Below are 18,001 nucleotides of genomic sequence, written 5' to 3' on the forward strand. Positions count from 1 at the left end.
GCATCCCATATGGGTGCCAGGTTCTAGTCCCAGTTGCTCTTTTTCCAGTCCAGCTCTCTGCTGTGGCCGGGAGGGCAGTGGAGGATGGCCCAAGTGCTTGGACCCTGCACCCGCATGGGAAACCAGGAGGAAGCACCTGGCTCTTGGCTTCGGATCGGTGCAGCGCGCCGGCTGTAGCAGCCATTTGGGGGGTGAACCAACAGAAGGAAGACCTTTCTCTCTGTCTCTCTATCACTGTCTAACTCTGCCTGTCAAAATAAAATAAATAAACAAAACAAACAAAACAAATGCTAGGACAATGTGATAGTTTGAGATATGTGCACTGTGTCATGATAAGATTGAGGTAATTAGCATATCAGTATTGTTTCTTTGTGTTGGAAACATTCAAAATCCTTTCTTCTAGCTATTTTGAAATAAACAGTGAATTACTGCTAATGATAGGTACCCTACCTTACTATAGACCACTAGAACTTACTCCTTCTGTGTTTGTGCTCAAGAACCAACCTCTATATATTCCTCCCCATCTTCCTAGAAGCTGGAAACCACTAATCTAGTCTCTACTTCTGTGAGGTCAACCTAATTAGTTCCCACATATGAGTGAGAACGTGTGGTATTTGTCTTTCTGTGCCTGCCTTATTTCTATTAACATGACTATAGGCTCATGCAGATTGCTACAAATAAGATTTCATTTTTTATAGCTTAACATTCCATTGCATATATGTTATACCTCATTTTTTTTATTCATACTTATGCTTCCAATAACATAGGAGTTGAGATGCACTTCAATGCACTGCTATTATTTTCTTTTTTAGAAAAAAGGTTTATTTTTATTGGGGGGGGGTCTTCCATCCATTGGTTCACTTTCCAAGTGGCCGCAACAGCCAAAGCTGAGCTTAGCTGGGAGCTTCGTGCATGTCTCCCAAGTGGGTGCCCCAAGTCCATCCGCTGATGCTTTCCCGGCTGCATCAGCAGGGAACTAGATCGGAAGTGGAGCAACCAGGACTTGAATTGGTAGCCATCTGAGATGCTGGCATCACACTCAGGGGCTTAACCCTACTTGCCATAACTTTTTGAGGTAACATCATGTGTTTTCTTGTGTCAATGGATTTTAATATAAGAAAATACAAAAATAAATGTCATTAGTAGTCTGAGAAGCCACATTGTAGCTACTCCTTAAAAAACCAGGTGATCATCAAGGTTTTTATGGTATCAAAAATAGTAAGTATTTGTAAAGGCTGTGAAAGTGACTCCTCACTTTCCCAACTACCTATCTGTATTGGTCTGATTTTCTTGTATTTGAACCAGAACAGTACCTTGTAAACAGATTGAATATAGAAGTGGATTCGAAAATTTAGCTGTTTTCTTTCAAGCCAGGCATTAAAAAGGCTTGGAAAAATATAAAATAATATTCTTTAATTTTGAAAATTACAGCTATTTTTCATAAAAATATGCTTTTTGTTAATTTGTAGTGAGTTTATTAAATGAGTAAGTAAATATTTTTAAATCCATGGTTTTAATTTGTAATACAGTGACTGTTAGTAGACATCCTCCATGTTAACAAAAGCTCTTTTGAATCCAAGTCTGATACCCTAAAGTTTGAAAACTGTTTTGAGCTGCTATGCCTTCGCCTTCAGACAAACATTTCTTTAAGAGTAGTAGACTGGAATATTGAAAATATCTTATAACCCAGGAGATTAGTGTTCTTAAGTGTATGTTGATGTTTGACTTTTGTTGTTATGTTTATTTTCAAGTATATATCAGTTGTGCTACTTACTGCTTCTAATGGCAATTCTGCCTCCCACCCCACCCTACCCTACCCACCCTGGCCTTGCCCTTCTGATACTTGTTTTGGGAGGTTTCATTTTTCTCAGGGAAATTTATCAGGCAAGAAATAAGGGACCTTTGCAGTGGTGACTAATCCTTACTTTCTTTACTTCTTGCTCCTTTTGTTGTGTTCCAAGGTTATCAAGGGAGAGCTGTTCAGAAAGTGTTAGAGGATTTTATGGTTATCTGCGTAATTGATTGCTATGCTATTCTGAGTTGTTACTCAGTTTCTGGGGAAGAGCATTAATCATTTGAGATCAAAGAATTGTTGAAGTTTGTGTCCCTTGGTGAGAAGAATTATAAAGTTGGCAACTGAGAAACACTTAGCCAGGAATTTTTATTTTAGTTGTACTTAAAATTTTCCTTTTCTAATTAATAATTTTATTAAAAATAATTGTAGATATTTATGGGCTATGCTGTGACATTTCAGTACCCGAATACAGTGTATACTGACCAAAACATGGCAATCAGCATTTCCCTTTCTTTGACTTGACGTTATGATTGGAGACTTGGAGCTTCTTTCAGTTTATAAATATCTACTAGGTTATTGTGAACTGTTGTCTTCCACTATGTGTGTAATACTGGGAACATATTCCTTTGATTTAACTCTGCTTTGGTACCCATTATCCAAACTCCTTCTATCATTCCCTACTCCTCCCAGCCTGTAGTTATCACCATTAAGTCTGCAGATGTAGTCATCACCATTCATTGTTTCAGTAGAGTCTTTTTTTTAAAGCTTCCACATATGAGGGAGAACATATGATATTTGTCTTTCTGTGTCTGGTATATCTCACTTAACACGATGTCTTCTAGTTACATCCATTTTGCTGCAAATGACAGGATTTCATTCTTTTTTATGGTTGAATAATTTTCTGTTAAATAATTGCGGCAGTGCTTGTTTTTTTAGATGCTAAGTAGCAAAACTGGTGTGGAAGAAATAAATTGTTGTTAAGTAATGTTCATAGCATGAATGTGTAGTGCAATTCATACTCTGTTCTTGGAGAAAAATAAATTAATCACCAAACAACAACAATAAAACTCACCTGCTTGTATGATGCTGGATAGATCCCACCTTTGTCCATGCATTACTGCTTTTCTCATTTGTGGTGTTCATGCTTTGTCCCCCATGTTGTTTGTAGCTATGTATTTGCTTTGAATTTAGAAGACTCCTCAACTGTAAATAAGCTTGTGTAGTTGTAATTTTTTTAAAACACAGACTATTGTAAAATCAGACACATGTTATCAAATTCTTTCTTCTGATCTTGTATATCTTCACATAATATTTTTGGTAGTTCAGGAGGACTAAAACTTTGTGTGTGTATATGTATATATATGTGTGTGTATACATATACATTTGATTATTAAGGTGAGTTATATAGACGTAATAAAACTGACCATTTTTCTCATTTTTAGGTTTAAGAAACTTAATGGTGATTTAGTTTTGAATCATATTTAATTTTGGAATGATATGAATTTTTTTTTCTCTTTGCAAGTAGTTGTGATTCTGAAACTTATATAGAATCCTTCACCAGAGGAAGCGTTTGAATTTGAGAATTTCAGTTGGAGAGATGTCTAAGGGTCTAGAAATAAAACCTGATTGTTCATCAGTTGACTTCTTCAGCCACAGTTTCCCTTATATTTTCTTAGGCCAAAGATGAAGAGGAAGCCTTTCTGGATTGGAGTGATGATGATGATGATGGATTTGATCCGAGTACACTTCCAGATCCAGATAAGTACAGAAGCTCTGAAGAATCAGATAGTGACGATACGGAGGATAAAATTAGGTATGTTTTTGGTGTTAAGTACATACTCACATTGGTTTGCTTCCAAAAGATGTCATTAGAGATATTACTATGAGACTTTTTAGCTCAGTTAATAACCTGGAAAAATTCTGCTGTTTTCTACTCATCTTGCTTGTAGATCCTTACAAATATCTCACCCTTTTCCAGTTATTTTACAAGCTTTTTTGTGATTGCTTTAGTATCTATTAGTGATTTGTAAGTGTGATACATGAATTGTTTGCTTTGCTTTTTCCTTGTCTGAGTCCTTCAAGCTTACCTGCTTCATGTGAAAACAGAGGCAGGATCTTATTTGATTCACTGTTATGCTTTCATATTCTTTATTTACAATTAACTAACATAAAATAATGGGAAACTTCTGTATAAACAGCCTTTGATAAATTCTTTCAGTTTAAAATATATTCATTTGCTATCTTCTGTTTATTTGCCATTGTACCAAAAACAAATGACATGTAATGAATAATAGTATGACTTGTTTGGTGTTTGTTTTCAGAGTATCAAATATTAGATTATGTAAGATTCTATTGATTTAATAGTTGAGAATGTTAAACTTCATGGTTGTTCTAAACCAGCAAGTCAAATATTTAAGCATGATGGAGGTATTAATGGCAAGTTACTATGATTGAAGGGAAGATAAAACTTGATGTAGCCACGAACGTGGTAGCTCAGGGAGTTTGGAAATTGAAACTCTTAAACAAGAATAGCATTATGAAAAAATCTCAGGAAGAATATCCTCTTGGGTGAAAATGCTGTAGGGCGACATTCAGAGTGACCCTTCATGTGCTCATTTAAACATAGAACTGTATTGTAAAGAGGACTCACTTACCCAAAATTGTGTTTTCCCGGATAATATCAGAAACTTGAGGCATTTGCTATCTAGGTGGTGAACATATTAGCTTCATAGAATTTGTAGACTTTAGTCTAGATAGTGGACATACAATGGTACTTCAAAATGTTAGTGGAAAATGAATTAAAAATGTTTACTTTGGTGCAAAAAATTTTGAAATATATCCATATTTTTTTCTTTTTTAAAGATTTATTTATTTGAAAGAGTTACACAGAGAGAGGAGAGGCAGAGAGAGAGAGAGGTTTTCCATCCTCTGGTTCACTCCTTAGTTGGCTGCAACGGCCAGAGCTGCACTGATCCGAAGCCAGGAGCTGCTTCTGGGTCTCCCACATGGGTACAGGGGCCCAACCACTTGGGCCGTCTTTTGCTTTCCCCAGCCATAGCAGAGAGCTGGAAGTGGAGCAGCTGGGACTTGAACCATGCCCATATGGAATGCTGGCACTTCAGGTGGCAACTTTACCTACTATGCCATAGTGCTAGCCTCCATATTTTTTTCTGTAGTGCACATTTCTGTACACTTTTAAAATATCCCTCATGCCATGGACTTTTAAAATTTTTGGCACCAAAGTAAACTTTTTAATTCTATCTTCTGTAAATTCTTTGAAGTACCGTCTCATTAGCTTCACTACCACAAGAGGTATTACAGGTGAAAATAATTTAATTGAGTCCTAGAAAAATTTGTGGATGTTTGTGACAAAGGGTTAGTTTAGGTTACACAGGTTACACAGGTTACACAGGTTAGAGTTACACAGAGATAGGAGAGGCAGAGAAGAGAGAAAGAGGTCTTCCATCCGATGGTTAACTCCCCAATTGGCCACAATGGCTGGAGCTGCGCCGATCCGAAGCCAGGAGCCAGGAACTTCTTCTGGGTCTCCCACATGGGTGCAGGGACCCAAAGACTTGGGCCATCTTTCACTGCGTTCCCAGGCCATCGCAGAGAGTTGGATTGGAAGTGGAGCAGCTGGGTCTTGAACTGGCGCCCATATGGGATGCTAGTACTTCAGGCTAGGGCGTTAACCCACTGCCCCACAGCGCCAGCCCCATTTCTGTTGTTTTAAAATTGACCTCTGATAGTAAATATGCATACTGTGTGCCTCAGCAAGTTCACTGCATATGTCTGAGACCTAGATGAACTATCAGTATGGTCAAGTTTGAAAACACTGTTATATAAATGTCCTTCTATTAGGGTTGTTTATGGAAACTGTATTTTGGCATGCATGAGTTAATGTGTAACTTTCAATCATTAACTCCAAATTTTTCTTTGTAATTTGAGTCTCTGGAGAAATACAAGTAGGTTTTTTTTTTTTTTTTTTTTGACAGGCAGAGTGGACAGTGAGAGAGAGAGACAGAGAGAAAGGTTTTCCTTTTTGCCGTTGGTTCACCCTCCAATGGCCGCCGTGACCGGCGCGCTGCGCTAATCCAAAGGCAGGAGCCAGGTGCTTCCTCCTGGTCTCCCATGGGGTGCAGGGCCCAAGGACTTGGGCCATCCTCCACTGCACTCCCTGGCCACTGCAGAGAGCTGGCCTGGAAGAGGGCAACCAGGACAGAATCCAGCGCCCCGACCGGGACTAGAACCGGTGTGCCGGTGCCACAAGGCAGAGGATTAGCCTAGTGAGCCGCGGCGCCGGCTGCAAGTTGGTTCTTAAAGTATGTTCTGCAGCTGTATTTTGCTTATCTGTCTAACATATCTTTAAAAGACGGAACCAACCTTTGAAAGCCATTGGCAAGATGTCAGCACTCTTTCTGCATCTGTTTATATGGATTTTTTCTAACATTTTTTATGATAGTTTCTGAGTCATCCTTCATCTGCATGCCGCAGACATTTCGTTTTATTCTGTCATTTCTTACTGTCACAGTGACATTTCCCTGATATCACCTAGTTAGTGTAACTTGTTCTCTAATAGCTTCATGTGTTTTGTGCTCTAAGCCTGTAAATATTATGTAGGTAGAAATTTTGTCTCTGCAAGATGTTTATATTTTGCTTGTTTTTCCCATGAACAACTCTATCCTCTTATTTTCACCCTCAGTATTAATGTCATGGGCACAGAGATAGCCCTGAAATATTTGAATTGATGAACTAATTGATGAACAGGGTTTGCAGGATGAAAAAAATGAAAGATAATTATAAGAGGCTGATAGCTTGAATAATGCAAAAGATAACGAACATAACAGTGGTTGGAAAGATGCAAGGAATTAAGATGAAATAGTGTAATAGTGATGCACAAGTAGGTAAAGAGTACCTTGAGAATGCCAAAGCATTGTAACTCACAGACATGGGTTTATGTGGAGCATATTTGAACATTCTGTGAAAATTGAAATGATTTTAATTTCAGCATAACTATTAACTTTGCATTAGTGGGGAATGAAATTGGTCAACTTGTGTTAAGCTGAAGAAAAAGTCTTTCGTTGAAGAGACTGTCAATAAGAGATTTATTGCTAATGTAAGTGTTTTATTCCTTCAGTGTATTTAAGGCTTCCTGGAGGAATTTGTTTACTTATTTATTTTTTTGGTCTATGAATACAGATTATCTAGTCTTTTGCCCTCTTACAGATGAAGAAACAATAAAAGCTAGGGACAGATCTCTGTAATTTGCATAAATTAAACTCATTCCCTAGCTCTCCTACCCTAGTCAGGTCACAGAAACACTCTGGCATTAAGGGAGGTAGCTCAGGAAAACTATTGAAGACAAATTTAATGTTTGATTGAAGATGTGAATCCATGGACTAACCATAGTACAGATTTAACTAGACCAGGGTTTCCCACCCTCCATGTTGTTGATATCCTGACATATTCTGATAGTTACTTGTTGGGGATAGGAGTTACCGTTGGTTATTTAGCATTATCTCTGGCATCTACTAGTAGCAAATGCCCCCCTTACCCAGTTGGAACAATTCAAAATGTCATCAGACATTGCCAGATAGCCATTAGGGAACAAAATTGCCCATGGCTAAGCACCACTGGACTAGATTGCAGATGGCAGATACATACTACTGGTGCTTAATTTCCTCTTTCCCTCATCTAGGATGGGCTTTGTGTATATGCTTTTCCCAAGCCCAGGTAGTCCTCTCAACAGAGCTTTTATCAGTCATTTAGAACTGGTACGGAAGATAAAACCTATTCCCTATTCTTGGCCTAGAAGACATGATTTAGAGTAAGTTACAAGTACCAGTCCACATGTATAATATCTATTTATGTTCTGATTTCTGTTTTCTCCCATTTCCTTACTTTCTTAAAATTGCTTCAATGGCAATGAATCAAGATCTATGTAAGCTAAAACCAAAATTGTTTCAGAGAAGCAGATTGTATGTAGTAGAATTTGACAATAGTAATTGATGCTGGTACTGTTATTTATAATAACAGCACCAGGATAGTTTTTCCTGTTCCATTTTGGCTGCATCATCTTTCATCAACATTGGCTATATGGTAGGATTCCAGGGTGTCAGTTTTAGAGGGTCCTCCTGTTTCCTGGCTTTATTTGCTGCACTGTTTCTAGCACCTGCTCGGTAATTGCAGCAACAGCTCATACTAGAGCCTCTTGGTTATCCTCACTCTGCCTGTAAGTTTTTCTTTGGATATGAACTTAGTCTTTTCAGAGGTGAGTTCACTTTTAGGGAAGTAGATATGCCAATTAGAAAATAGCTATTCATTCCAAACTCACTAGTTAGTTTATATGAAAGTTTCCTCTGGGTGATTCTTCTTCCTTCGCTTTGCTGACACTTATAAATATTCAGCATGAGCAACACTTTTCTCTCCACATGGAAAGACATTTTGTCAGTGGGAAGCAGACAACAGAAAGCCAGACCCAGTAGAGAATGACTGAATCTGGGGTCAACAGTTCTTCCTCAGGGAGGTCTGACAGGGCTTTAAAAAGTTTGTATTTCTGTCCTACTTCTCAGCTCACTGCACAGCTTTGAGAGAGTAACCCCCCCTCCACCCTGTGTAGAAGGATCACAGATGTTATCTTTAGCACTGAAATTCCGAAGAGATGGTGATATGCAGGATTCAGCTGCATATCATTCTGTTGTTTAAATTTTTTATTTAGAAGGCATAGAGAGACAGATGAAGAGAGATCTCCCATTGGGTCAGTCATTCCCCAAACACCTGCACCAGCAGGGCCCCTGGCCAGGCTGAATCTGGGAGCATAGAACTTAATCTATGTCTCCTGTATGTGTGGCATGGACCCAAGCACTTAAGTTGTCACCTGCTGCCTGCCAGGATGAGTGTTAGCTGGAACCTGGAGTTGGGAGCTGAGCCAGGACTTGAATGCAGGCATTTCGATATGAGGTGCATATGTCCCAAGTGATGTCTTAACCATTGTGTCAAATACTTTTCTGAAGATTCAGATCCTTTAAGTTAGCATACAAAATGAGAATTCTTGCTTATTATATCCCAGTGACAATGAAAATTGTGTTATCTTTAGTTTCTTTTAAGGAGCTTGAGAAATGCTGCCATCGATCTTCATTTATCCTCAGAAATAGAGCTGAGAGATGGGAAGGTGGTTAACCTACCCATAGTACAGGAAAAGTCGAGATCAGTTGCCTGAGGCTCTAAGCTTTGGTGTGCTGTTATTGTTGACAGTAAGTGTAGAAGGGAGGGCTTTCTGTGATGTTCTTTGGTTTCTTTCCTCCCCTTCATGTGTCTTAAAATGAATCCCAGCTGTGTTTTACTCCAGCCTTCACATTCTGTTTCTCCTTTGGGGCTGTGGAATTAACACATGTGGCATAGATGATACTAGATATTTTATTGCTGATAAAATAGCGACATAAACTTTAAAATTTTTGAAAGTAAAAGAGAGAGACGGAGAATGTTCTCCATCAGCTGGTTCACTCCTCAAATGCCTGCATTAGGCAAAGAACTGAGTCTGAGAGCCGGGAGCTCAACCCAGTGCTCCCACGTGGTTGGGAGGAGCCAGCTACTTTGAGCCATCACTGCTGCCTCTCAGGGTCTTCAATGGCAGAAAACTGGAATCAGGAGCCAGAGTCAGGAATCGATCCCATGTACCCAGTAAGGTGTGTAAATGGCTCAAATGCTGGGCCAGACACCTGTCCTCTTCCCCTCAACCGGAAGTAGAGTAATTTGGTGTGAAACCTGTCTTTTTTTTTTTTCAGTGAACTTTGACATTATACAGTTCATTACTCTACAGGAAACTACAAAATCAACTGTTATTGTATCCAGTAAGTTTTGTGCTTTTCAGGGGAAAAAAGATCTCAAATATTGTAATTACCTTTGGGTTCATAAATGATTTTTCATTTCAAACAGCCCATATAATGTTGTTATGTTGTGTCACAATAAAGATGTTTTTGAAAGCTTCTGTGTGTGGTGCCAGGAGCTCTGGAACACAAGCCTCCTGTACTAACTAAATCGCATTGTATTTATCTAAGAATTAAAAATACCCACTTAATCTGTCTCTGGCTTATTGTCCTATTTCTTCTATCCATTCTTTCAACTAAGAGTGTTTCAGAGCTTTTCACATCCCAAGCATGGTGAGTACAGTTACAGAGGATGGTACAATGTTAAACAAAGCAAACACTCATGCTGCCTTCACAGAGCTCTTTGTTCAGTGGAGGTTACAGATGGCTGAGCGTGCAATTACAGAGTGAGGGATTGTTGCTGTGATTTGTGAGTAGAGAAGGCAGTAGGGAAGGCATGGTTAGAGAACCAACGTGGAGAGCACTTTACCTGGCCTGGTAGACCAGGAAGTGAACCGAGTGACATCTAAGCCAAAATGAAGTATATTAAATCTTACTGAGCTCAGGAAAGGGTAATTTATCCTTCTAAAGAGTATGTGGCCTTTGAGGTGAGACAGGAATTTTTTAACCATAATCCAATTAAAGTCATCTTTAAATAAAATTATTTCTTTTAGCTATGTCACATTCTGAGAGATTTGGCTTTGAGCATTAAATACAAAATTAATGTTTGTATATATGGTAGCAATCATCATATTTGGTTTTGCCATCTTCATGTGAATTGCTATTAATGTGAAAATTTGCAAATTATTGAAGGCAATGAAAAAAACCTGAATGTTCCAGATATTCATTATTCAGTCAAGTTTAGTATTTATAATATTAAACTTTTTCAAGTAAAAGAGAAAAAGGTAGTCATTAAACTCTTACTGTATTAAATTAATCTTCAAAGACTAGTCTTTAAGACTGATTTCTTTGTAAAGAATTGTATGGTGTGACACTTGGTAGATTATTCTAGGCAGCTTAATGCCGATTATATCTGTAATTTTTACTAAGTCTTTTCATAATTCAGACATTGTAACTTTGTTGATACTTGTCCAGAGCAGACTGTTCAATATCTAATATGATTACCTGTTATATCATCTCATATTAAGTGGGAAGACTACCTTAATCTCAGTGGTTTCCTACTATTGTTGAGTTCTGTGACATCTCTCTCTCTCTCTTTTTTTTTAATTTAGTTATTTGAGAGGTAGAGTTACAGTCAGTGAGAGGGAAAGACAGAGAGAAAGATCTTCATCCACTGATTCACTCCCCAGATGGCTGCGATGGCTGGAGCTGCGCTGAGCTGGAGCTTTTTCCAGGTCTCCCATGCGAGTGCAGGGGCCGAAGCTCCTGGGCCATTTTCTACTGCTTTCCCAGGCCATAGCAGAGAGCTGGATCGGAAGATGAGCGTCTAGGACTAGAACCAGAGCCCATATGGGGTGCTGGTGCCACAGGCGGAGGATTGACCTGCGCCACAGCACTGGCCCCTATGGCATCTCCTTAGAAGTTTTGCCCAGCAACAAATATTCCAAGACCTTACAGTCAGATTCACAGTATTTGTTAAGCTTTTTAATTTGGAAAGTAAGTGAATATGAGTCAAAAATGAATTTCTGGGAAAGGAAGATTCCCAGAAACTCTTATTTTTTTCCTTAACTGTTTTTGAGTGGGGCTGAGGGTGGTATATCATTTTACAAAAATTTTAGTGGACTTATCAGTGCTGAATATATAGTATGATTCTTTTTTAAAGAATGTTTTCTTACAGAGTCTAGATGGTTGGGTTGGAAAAGAACTGAACAATTTAAAAACAAGCAAACACTGTTTGATTACCGTTTCTACCCCTTGAGGCTGCTTGTTGATAAGTCTAGTTGTGAGTGGTAGATGTGAAGGGAAGTTGACTCAGCTTGATGATATATTGACTTTATCTTCCCTTTTTTGTGTACTCTTTTTTTAACTTCTGGAGATTTATCCCCCATTCCAATAAGCCTAGCAGCTTTCAAGAGAAAATCTCAATCATCTCTTTTTATCTACTAAAGATTTAAAAATAAGAAAAATATTTGAAGAAACTTCCAAAGTGGGTTGTTGAAGTGTAGGGGTGGGAAAAGGCAGTATTGCTTTTCTTGAAACTTTCAGGAAAATGTCAGTACACACTGAGGAAGGCGGTGTGCACTGTTTTCTTATGTGAAGATTGAGTTTGAGAGAGGGAAGATACAGTATGAGAAATTTGAGGTTTGGGTAAAGCCTTTTTTTTTTTTTTGGTAGGGGTGGTACTCTCTTGATTGTCCTTACCATCTGCTTTTGCTCTGGGCGTTCTATCCTGTCATTTACTCACCCATTGTAGAACTGTCACTCACTGACAGGTGTGAGTTTACCGTGTTTCAGAAATACTAGGATCTACGAATCTGAGTGAATGGCTTGGGATGTCATGAAACCAAGGCGAACCGCCCTTGCCAGTAGGGTCTCTGGGCTCTGCCCTGATATGGCAGCTCTTGTTCCTGAAAAGGCCATTGAGGATGACTTTTAGGACCATCCTGTTTTTCATTTCACATTGCTCCATGTATACTGCATGCATGTCAAGTATGCATAACTTTCCATCTCTTAGTTACACGATAATTTCCTTATCTATGCCCTCTTGTAGAATTTTAAGTTGTACCCATGCTTAGATTTTTGGTTCTTATTGTTTGGTTTTATTTTGTTTTTGCTACTGTAAGTTATTCTTCAATGGCCAGCTTTGTTGAAGATAGGATTTTCTATCTTGAAGTCATTTGAAGGACTAATGAAGCCTAGGATGAAACTGTGAAACTCAATTTTGCAGATAGTAGGAACACTGGGGACATGCTTGGGTAAGTGATGATCTTGAAAACTGAAAACTAATCAGTGAAAGTAGTTTGAGAGAGAAGGTGATGTGCTTCCGGGGAGCACAAAATGTTCTACATGCAGATTAGTAGTGAGAAAAATGCCTAGCATAAACTCCCCTCATGTGGTGGTTAAAATTTTTTTAATCTGGGAGAAGAGAAATAATTATGTTACCTAAATGGCTACAGAGCAAGGATTCTTAACCTGGACTCTGTGTATGAGCTCTAGTGGAATCTTGGACATTTTGAAATTGCAGACAAAATAATGGTGCGGGTGTGCATACAGCATAGACACACTTGTGCATTTATCTGGGAAAGGGGGTTATGAGTATTTATCAAATTCCCAAGTGATTTTATGAACCAAAAAATTAAAGATATTGGGGCCAACCTTGTCACCATTCTCAAGTGACAAATACACTTCTGTAGAAGAAAATGTTTATAAGTGGTATTAGTGTGATATGCAGTCTACTGCCTTCAGTTTTCTCTTCAACACCCCAGCCTTTTTTGATTATTGGAATTTTAAGAGGACATTTTTACCTCTCTTGAACAGTTAAGTTTATAATGATTTCAGAACCAATGATTCTTAGACCGAATTGTTTCATAAATGTTTTTAGAACTGAGCAGCTAGGAAAGAGACATGAAAGATAAATACATCCTCACTCCCAGTTCTGTATGCGGTAGCCTTCACTGTGTGAAGGAAGCTGAGCGGATTTTATGGAATATACTGCAGTAATTAATCTTCATTGGAACTGTTGCCATAGCCTTGTAAATTAAAATTTATAAGGAGAAAAAAATCTGTGGCACAACATATTTGAATACCAAATGTCAACACTTGAGGATAGGTGTAAACATTGCTGAGAATTTTCAAATTATTACCAGCTCATTTATTACTAGCTTTCAATTATTTAGGAAAGAGTCCAGCCTATATTTCTTGATAAGAATGTAAGAAAGGAGAGTTTTATGAAAAAAGGTCTCAGATTGGGCATGCAGGTGCTGAATGTTCACTCTCAATTTCCACAGCCAATTTAGCAGCATGTCGTAAAAAGGCACCCAAGGGTTTCTCTGTAAGGGAGCATTCACTATTCTTTGCCTCCAGAACCTACCCTCAGCTTGCTTGCAGTTAGGTCAGCCTGCAGTTTCCACCTAATATTTCTTTCCTGTGCGTTCCAGAAAAGAGGCAAGAAAAAGCAAGAAGTTGCAAAGCTTCTCAGACACTGCTACAAAAGGAGGGTGCTTTTTTGAAGCAGCCTCTTGTCCTGGCTTTTGTTAGATTTCTGATTCGGTTTGGGCAACGACACTGATCCTTTGGTGATGTAACAGATAGAAATTCATGTACTCTTAAAAGTACGTGAGTAAGCTCAGCCACTACACAAGTTAGGAGCTCTAACCAGAGACATCTTGATACTTCTGGTTGCACAGTCCCTTTTCCTGAGTCAGATTTACAGAATCTCCCATGATTTCAGTTGCCATTTTATAACTTATTATTGGAACTACTTGCCCTAGCAACCTTTTAAGTTTAGTGCTCCCTCCACTATGTTTTATTTCTGTAAAGCATTGCATACAGAGGGAAAGAAGTTGACAGAGTTTCCCAGAAGAACTTTCTCTTGATGATGCCTTATCTTCAGTTGGATCAGACAGTACTGGGAATATTCTTATAGCTGGGTATAGTGGTCTAAATGCCACCTAAGGAATATGTTTTCCAGGTCACAGAGGCCATTCTGGCATGGTTTTATTAGATTGAATTCACATATTATTTAAAGTCTGCTATTTTAACAATGGGCATTCTTCCTGCTCATGACAGGTACCAACGATTATTTTCTTCTTGTTTTAATATATCATTTATCCCACTCCTTCCTACACCTTTAAGTCTGTTGGAAGGGTTTCTGAAAGCTAGAGAGGGAATAAAAAATCAAATGTTGTAAGACTTAGGAGTTCCTGTGTGCGGAAAAGTATGTCAATGAGTTAGTCTCTTTCCTTTTGCCTTTCTCCATCAATTCTTAAGAATTTAAACCATATCTGATTCTGCCAGGATGAGCTCAGAAGCATCTGTTTTATAAAAATAGTTATTCTAGCAGGTATAAGATATGAATTAGATGAGGTTCTAGGAATGAAGAAACTGAATGCCTTGCCCACATGCATCTTTGCATACAGTTTTGGAATTTTGATCTTTGTACTGCATTTTTATAAAGTTGGAAGCAGTAGGAGAGGTAGGGGTTTGTGAAATGATGTCTCTTTTGTAACAAAAATGATCTACTTGGTGTTAGGGGGAATCAGACAGACCTGAGTTTGGATATTACTTTCTTTTAATGAGTCATGGGCCTTGGGTGAGTTAACTTAATCTCTGTAATTCTTCGTTTTGTGTAACAATTGAATGCTTGTAACTCTTTCCTTATGAGGTTACTGTGAAGACCTAATGAAGATGAAAAGAAAACAAAATATGGCACAAAATGGAGCTATTGATGTATAGTAATCATTTAACTACTAAAAGTGTAATGGAGGTAGAAGTTTTTAAATGAGTATATTGATAAGAGAAAAATTTAATCTCTTTTGAGATACTTATTTCTCATAATTTTGCTCATCAAAATCATTTCATTAAACCCTAGGTACACATTGTGCCAGGTACTATATTCAAAACACTCTGCAAAAAAGTTACCACTGCATGGGTTGAAAAGAATGATGTAGTAAGGGGGGAAAAAGTCACGCAACATCTGGGTTTTCCTTCCATATGCTGAAGAGAATACTACCGAATTGGAGTGTGGGAAATGCCCATACCTGACTGCTGCCCTTCTTCAACATTTTGCTTATTTAGGCATTCAATGAACTGAAAGCCTGCTCTGTGCCCACCAGAGAGCAGTCAAAAGAGACTGGATCTCAGCCTTCATGGAGCTGACACTCCCAGGAGGGAGACACAGCACAAAGACATAAACAAGAAGTAGAAAAGAGGTGGTGATAAAGGCCTCCAAAGCTGTAACTTTGGTCAGGAAGGAGTTGGGAGTTTGCTTTACTGGAGGTGGTTAGGGAAACCCTCTCTAAGGAGAGATCTACAGATTATTGAAAGCCTTCTCCTTAAGTAAGGAAAGAATAATTCATCCTATAATTCATCCTATTCTAATCATGAGGTTTTAGAACACTTATTAAAATTTAAATATTCATTGTAAGTAGCTTGATCCTGACTATGCAATCACACATATTCCTGCCAGTAATGGAGACTCCCTGCCTCTTTTCATTCCGTCATCCTTCCACCGTATGTCCTGTCTGATACTGGCTTCATGGAAGGTGATGTATGTGAGAAACATCTGCTATTCTAGTTCATAAAGTCGTAAAGTAACAACTCATTAGAAAGGCGGATGTCCTGATGAAGTTCACAGGAACAGGAAAGTGAAGTTGATGGTCTTAGTGCTCCAAAGGAAGGCTGGAAAGGTGCTTCAGGTTATCTGTAAAAGTAGCATGTAATTTTGGAAATAAGAAAATTCTAATGTGTTTCTGTGCTTAAATAATTTCACTATGTATCAGTTGGTGTATTAACCCTTTTGAGTTATGCAGTTTTTGAATGTACTTTTTTTTCTTTTTGGAAGTTTACTTTAATCTTCACAGTAAAAACTGAATGAGATATAGAGTTTCTAGGCCGGCGCCACGGCTCACTAGGCTAATCCTCCACCTTGCGGCACTGGCACACCAGGTTCTAGTCCCGGTCGGGGCGCCGGATTCTGTCCCGGTTGCCCCTCTTCCAGACCAGCTCTCTGCTGTGGCCAGGGAGTGCAGTGGAGGATGGCCCAAGTGCTTGGGCCCTGCACCCCATGGGAGACCAGGATAAGTACCTGGCTCCTGCCATCGGATCAGCGCGGTGTGCCAGCCACAGCGCGCCGGCCGTGGCGGCCATTGGAGGGTGAACCAACGGCAAAGGAAGAGCTTTCTTTCTGTTTCTCTGTCTCACTGTCTACTCTGCCTGTCAAAAAAAAAAAAAAAAAAAAAAAAGAGAGAGAGAGAGAGATAGAGTTTCTGTGTCTCTCCTCACCACCCTGGCTGTTTTCTCTGTTATTAATAACTTATATTGGAAAGTGGTATATTTGTTAAAATTGATGATAATAAATATACAGTTTACATTACAGTTTGCTCTTTGTGATATATATCCTGAGGGTTTTGACAAATACACAGTGACATGCGTATACACTGTCAAGTAACATACAGAATAGTTTCACTGCCCTGAAAATTTTATACTCCACCTATTCATCCCTCTCTCTGAACCCCTGGCATTTGCTGGTCTGCTTACTGCACCTATAGTTTTGGCTTTCTAAAATAACATATAGTTGGAATCATACAATTATTAAAAGTATCTTTTTTAGACTGGCTTCTTTCCTTGAGCAGTATGCTCTCAAGGATCCTCCTTATCTTTTGTGGCTTGATAGCTCTTTTTTTTTTTTAATTACCAAATAATACTCTACTGCATGGATGTGTCACAGTTTGTCCATTCATCTATTGAATGACATCTTGGTGGCTTCTAAGTTTTGGCAATTATGAATGAGGATGATATAAATATTCTTGTGCAGGTTTTTGTGTGATAATAAATTTTCAGCCCCTTTGAATAACCACCCAGGGATGTGATTGCTGGGTTGTATCATCAGAGTATGTTTGATTTTTAAAAAAAAATTCCCAGATTGTCTTCCCAAGTATCTGTATCATTTTGCATGCCTGCAGGCAATAAATGAGAGACGTGTTGTTGCTCCATAACTTCACTAGCATGTTGTGTTGTCAGTGCATTGGATTTTAGCTATTTTTTAAAAAGATTTATTTTATTTATTTATTTAAAAGACAGTTACAGAGAGAGGTAGAGACAGAGAGAGAGGTCTTCCACCCGCTGGTTCACTCCCCAGATGGCTGCAACAGCCGGAGCTGTGCTGATCCGAAGCCAGGAGGCAAGTGTTTCCTCCTGGCCCCTTATGCAGGGGCCCAAGCACCTGGGCCATCTTCCACTGCTTTCCAGGCCATAGCAGAGAGCTGGATCGGAAGTGGAGCAGCTGGGACTAGAATCAGAGCCCATATGGGATGTTGGCACTTCAGGCCAGGGCTTCAACCTGCTGCGCCACAGCGCCGGCCCTGGGTTTTAGCTATTTGTGTGTATATTTTATGCATGTCACTATGTATTTTGTGCTTGGATTTTAGCTATCTTATGGATATTTTGTAGCTTAAAGAAAATTGTTTTTAACTTTTAAAATACAATAGACCATAAGAGTATGATTTGTTTTTTCGGAATTTGGTTAATTTCTTTTCCGCTGAACATGAACTTCTAGCATATCCTAGCCCTTCCTCATGAACAGAGCTCCCTTTTGAGGAGCTGTCTTCCCACCCTTTCAAAGTGAAAGCTTCTTATCTGAAGTAGGGCTAATTATAATACGCTTAATTAAATAAAAGCATCAAAGCCTCTTCTTTCTTTCTGAGAACCTTGACCCACCGGA

At 38.8% G+C, this 18,001-nt stretch overlaps 1 protein-coding gene across 3 annotated transcripts in view; it reads left to right on the forward strand.

Moving 5' to 3' along the window:
- The window catches only part of DDX10 (DEAD-box helicase 10), a 292,747-nt gene that overhangs the window by 264,500 nt on the left and 10,246 nt on the right, over positions 1-18,001 (forward strand). For 2 of the 3 annotated variants that reach the window (XM_002708478.6, XM_089333667.1), the window contains exon 17: positions 3,472-3,608. In XM_002708478.6, the coding sequence (XP_002708524.4) occupies positions 3,472-3,608 (137 nt within the window). Of the gene's footprint in view, positions 1-3,471; positions 3,609-9,579; positions 9,605-18,001 lie in introns of those variants that run through there. The other variant, XM_089333648.1, reaches the window with a different exon arrangement.

This window comes from Oryctolagus cuniculus, chromosome 1, assembly GCF_051225735.1.
Source record: "Oryctolagus cuniculus isolate XC-2025 breed Fujian yellow rabbit chromosome 1, ASM5122573v1, whole genome shotgun sequence".
In the NCBI taxonomy this organism is placed as follows: Eukaryota; Metazoa; Chordata; class Mammalia; order Lagomorpha; family Leporidae; genus Oryctolagus; species Oryctolagus cuniculus.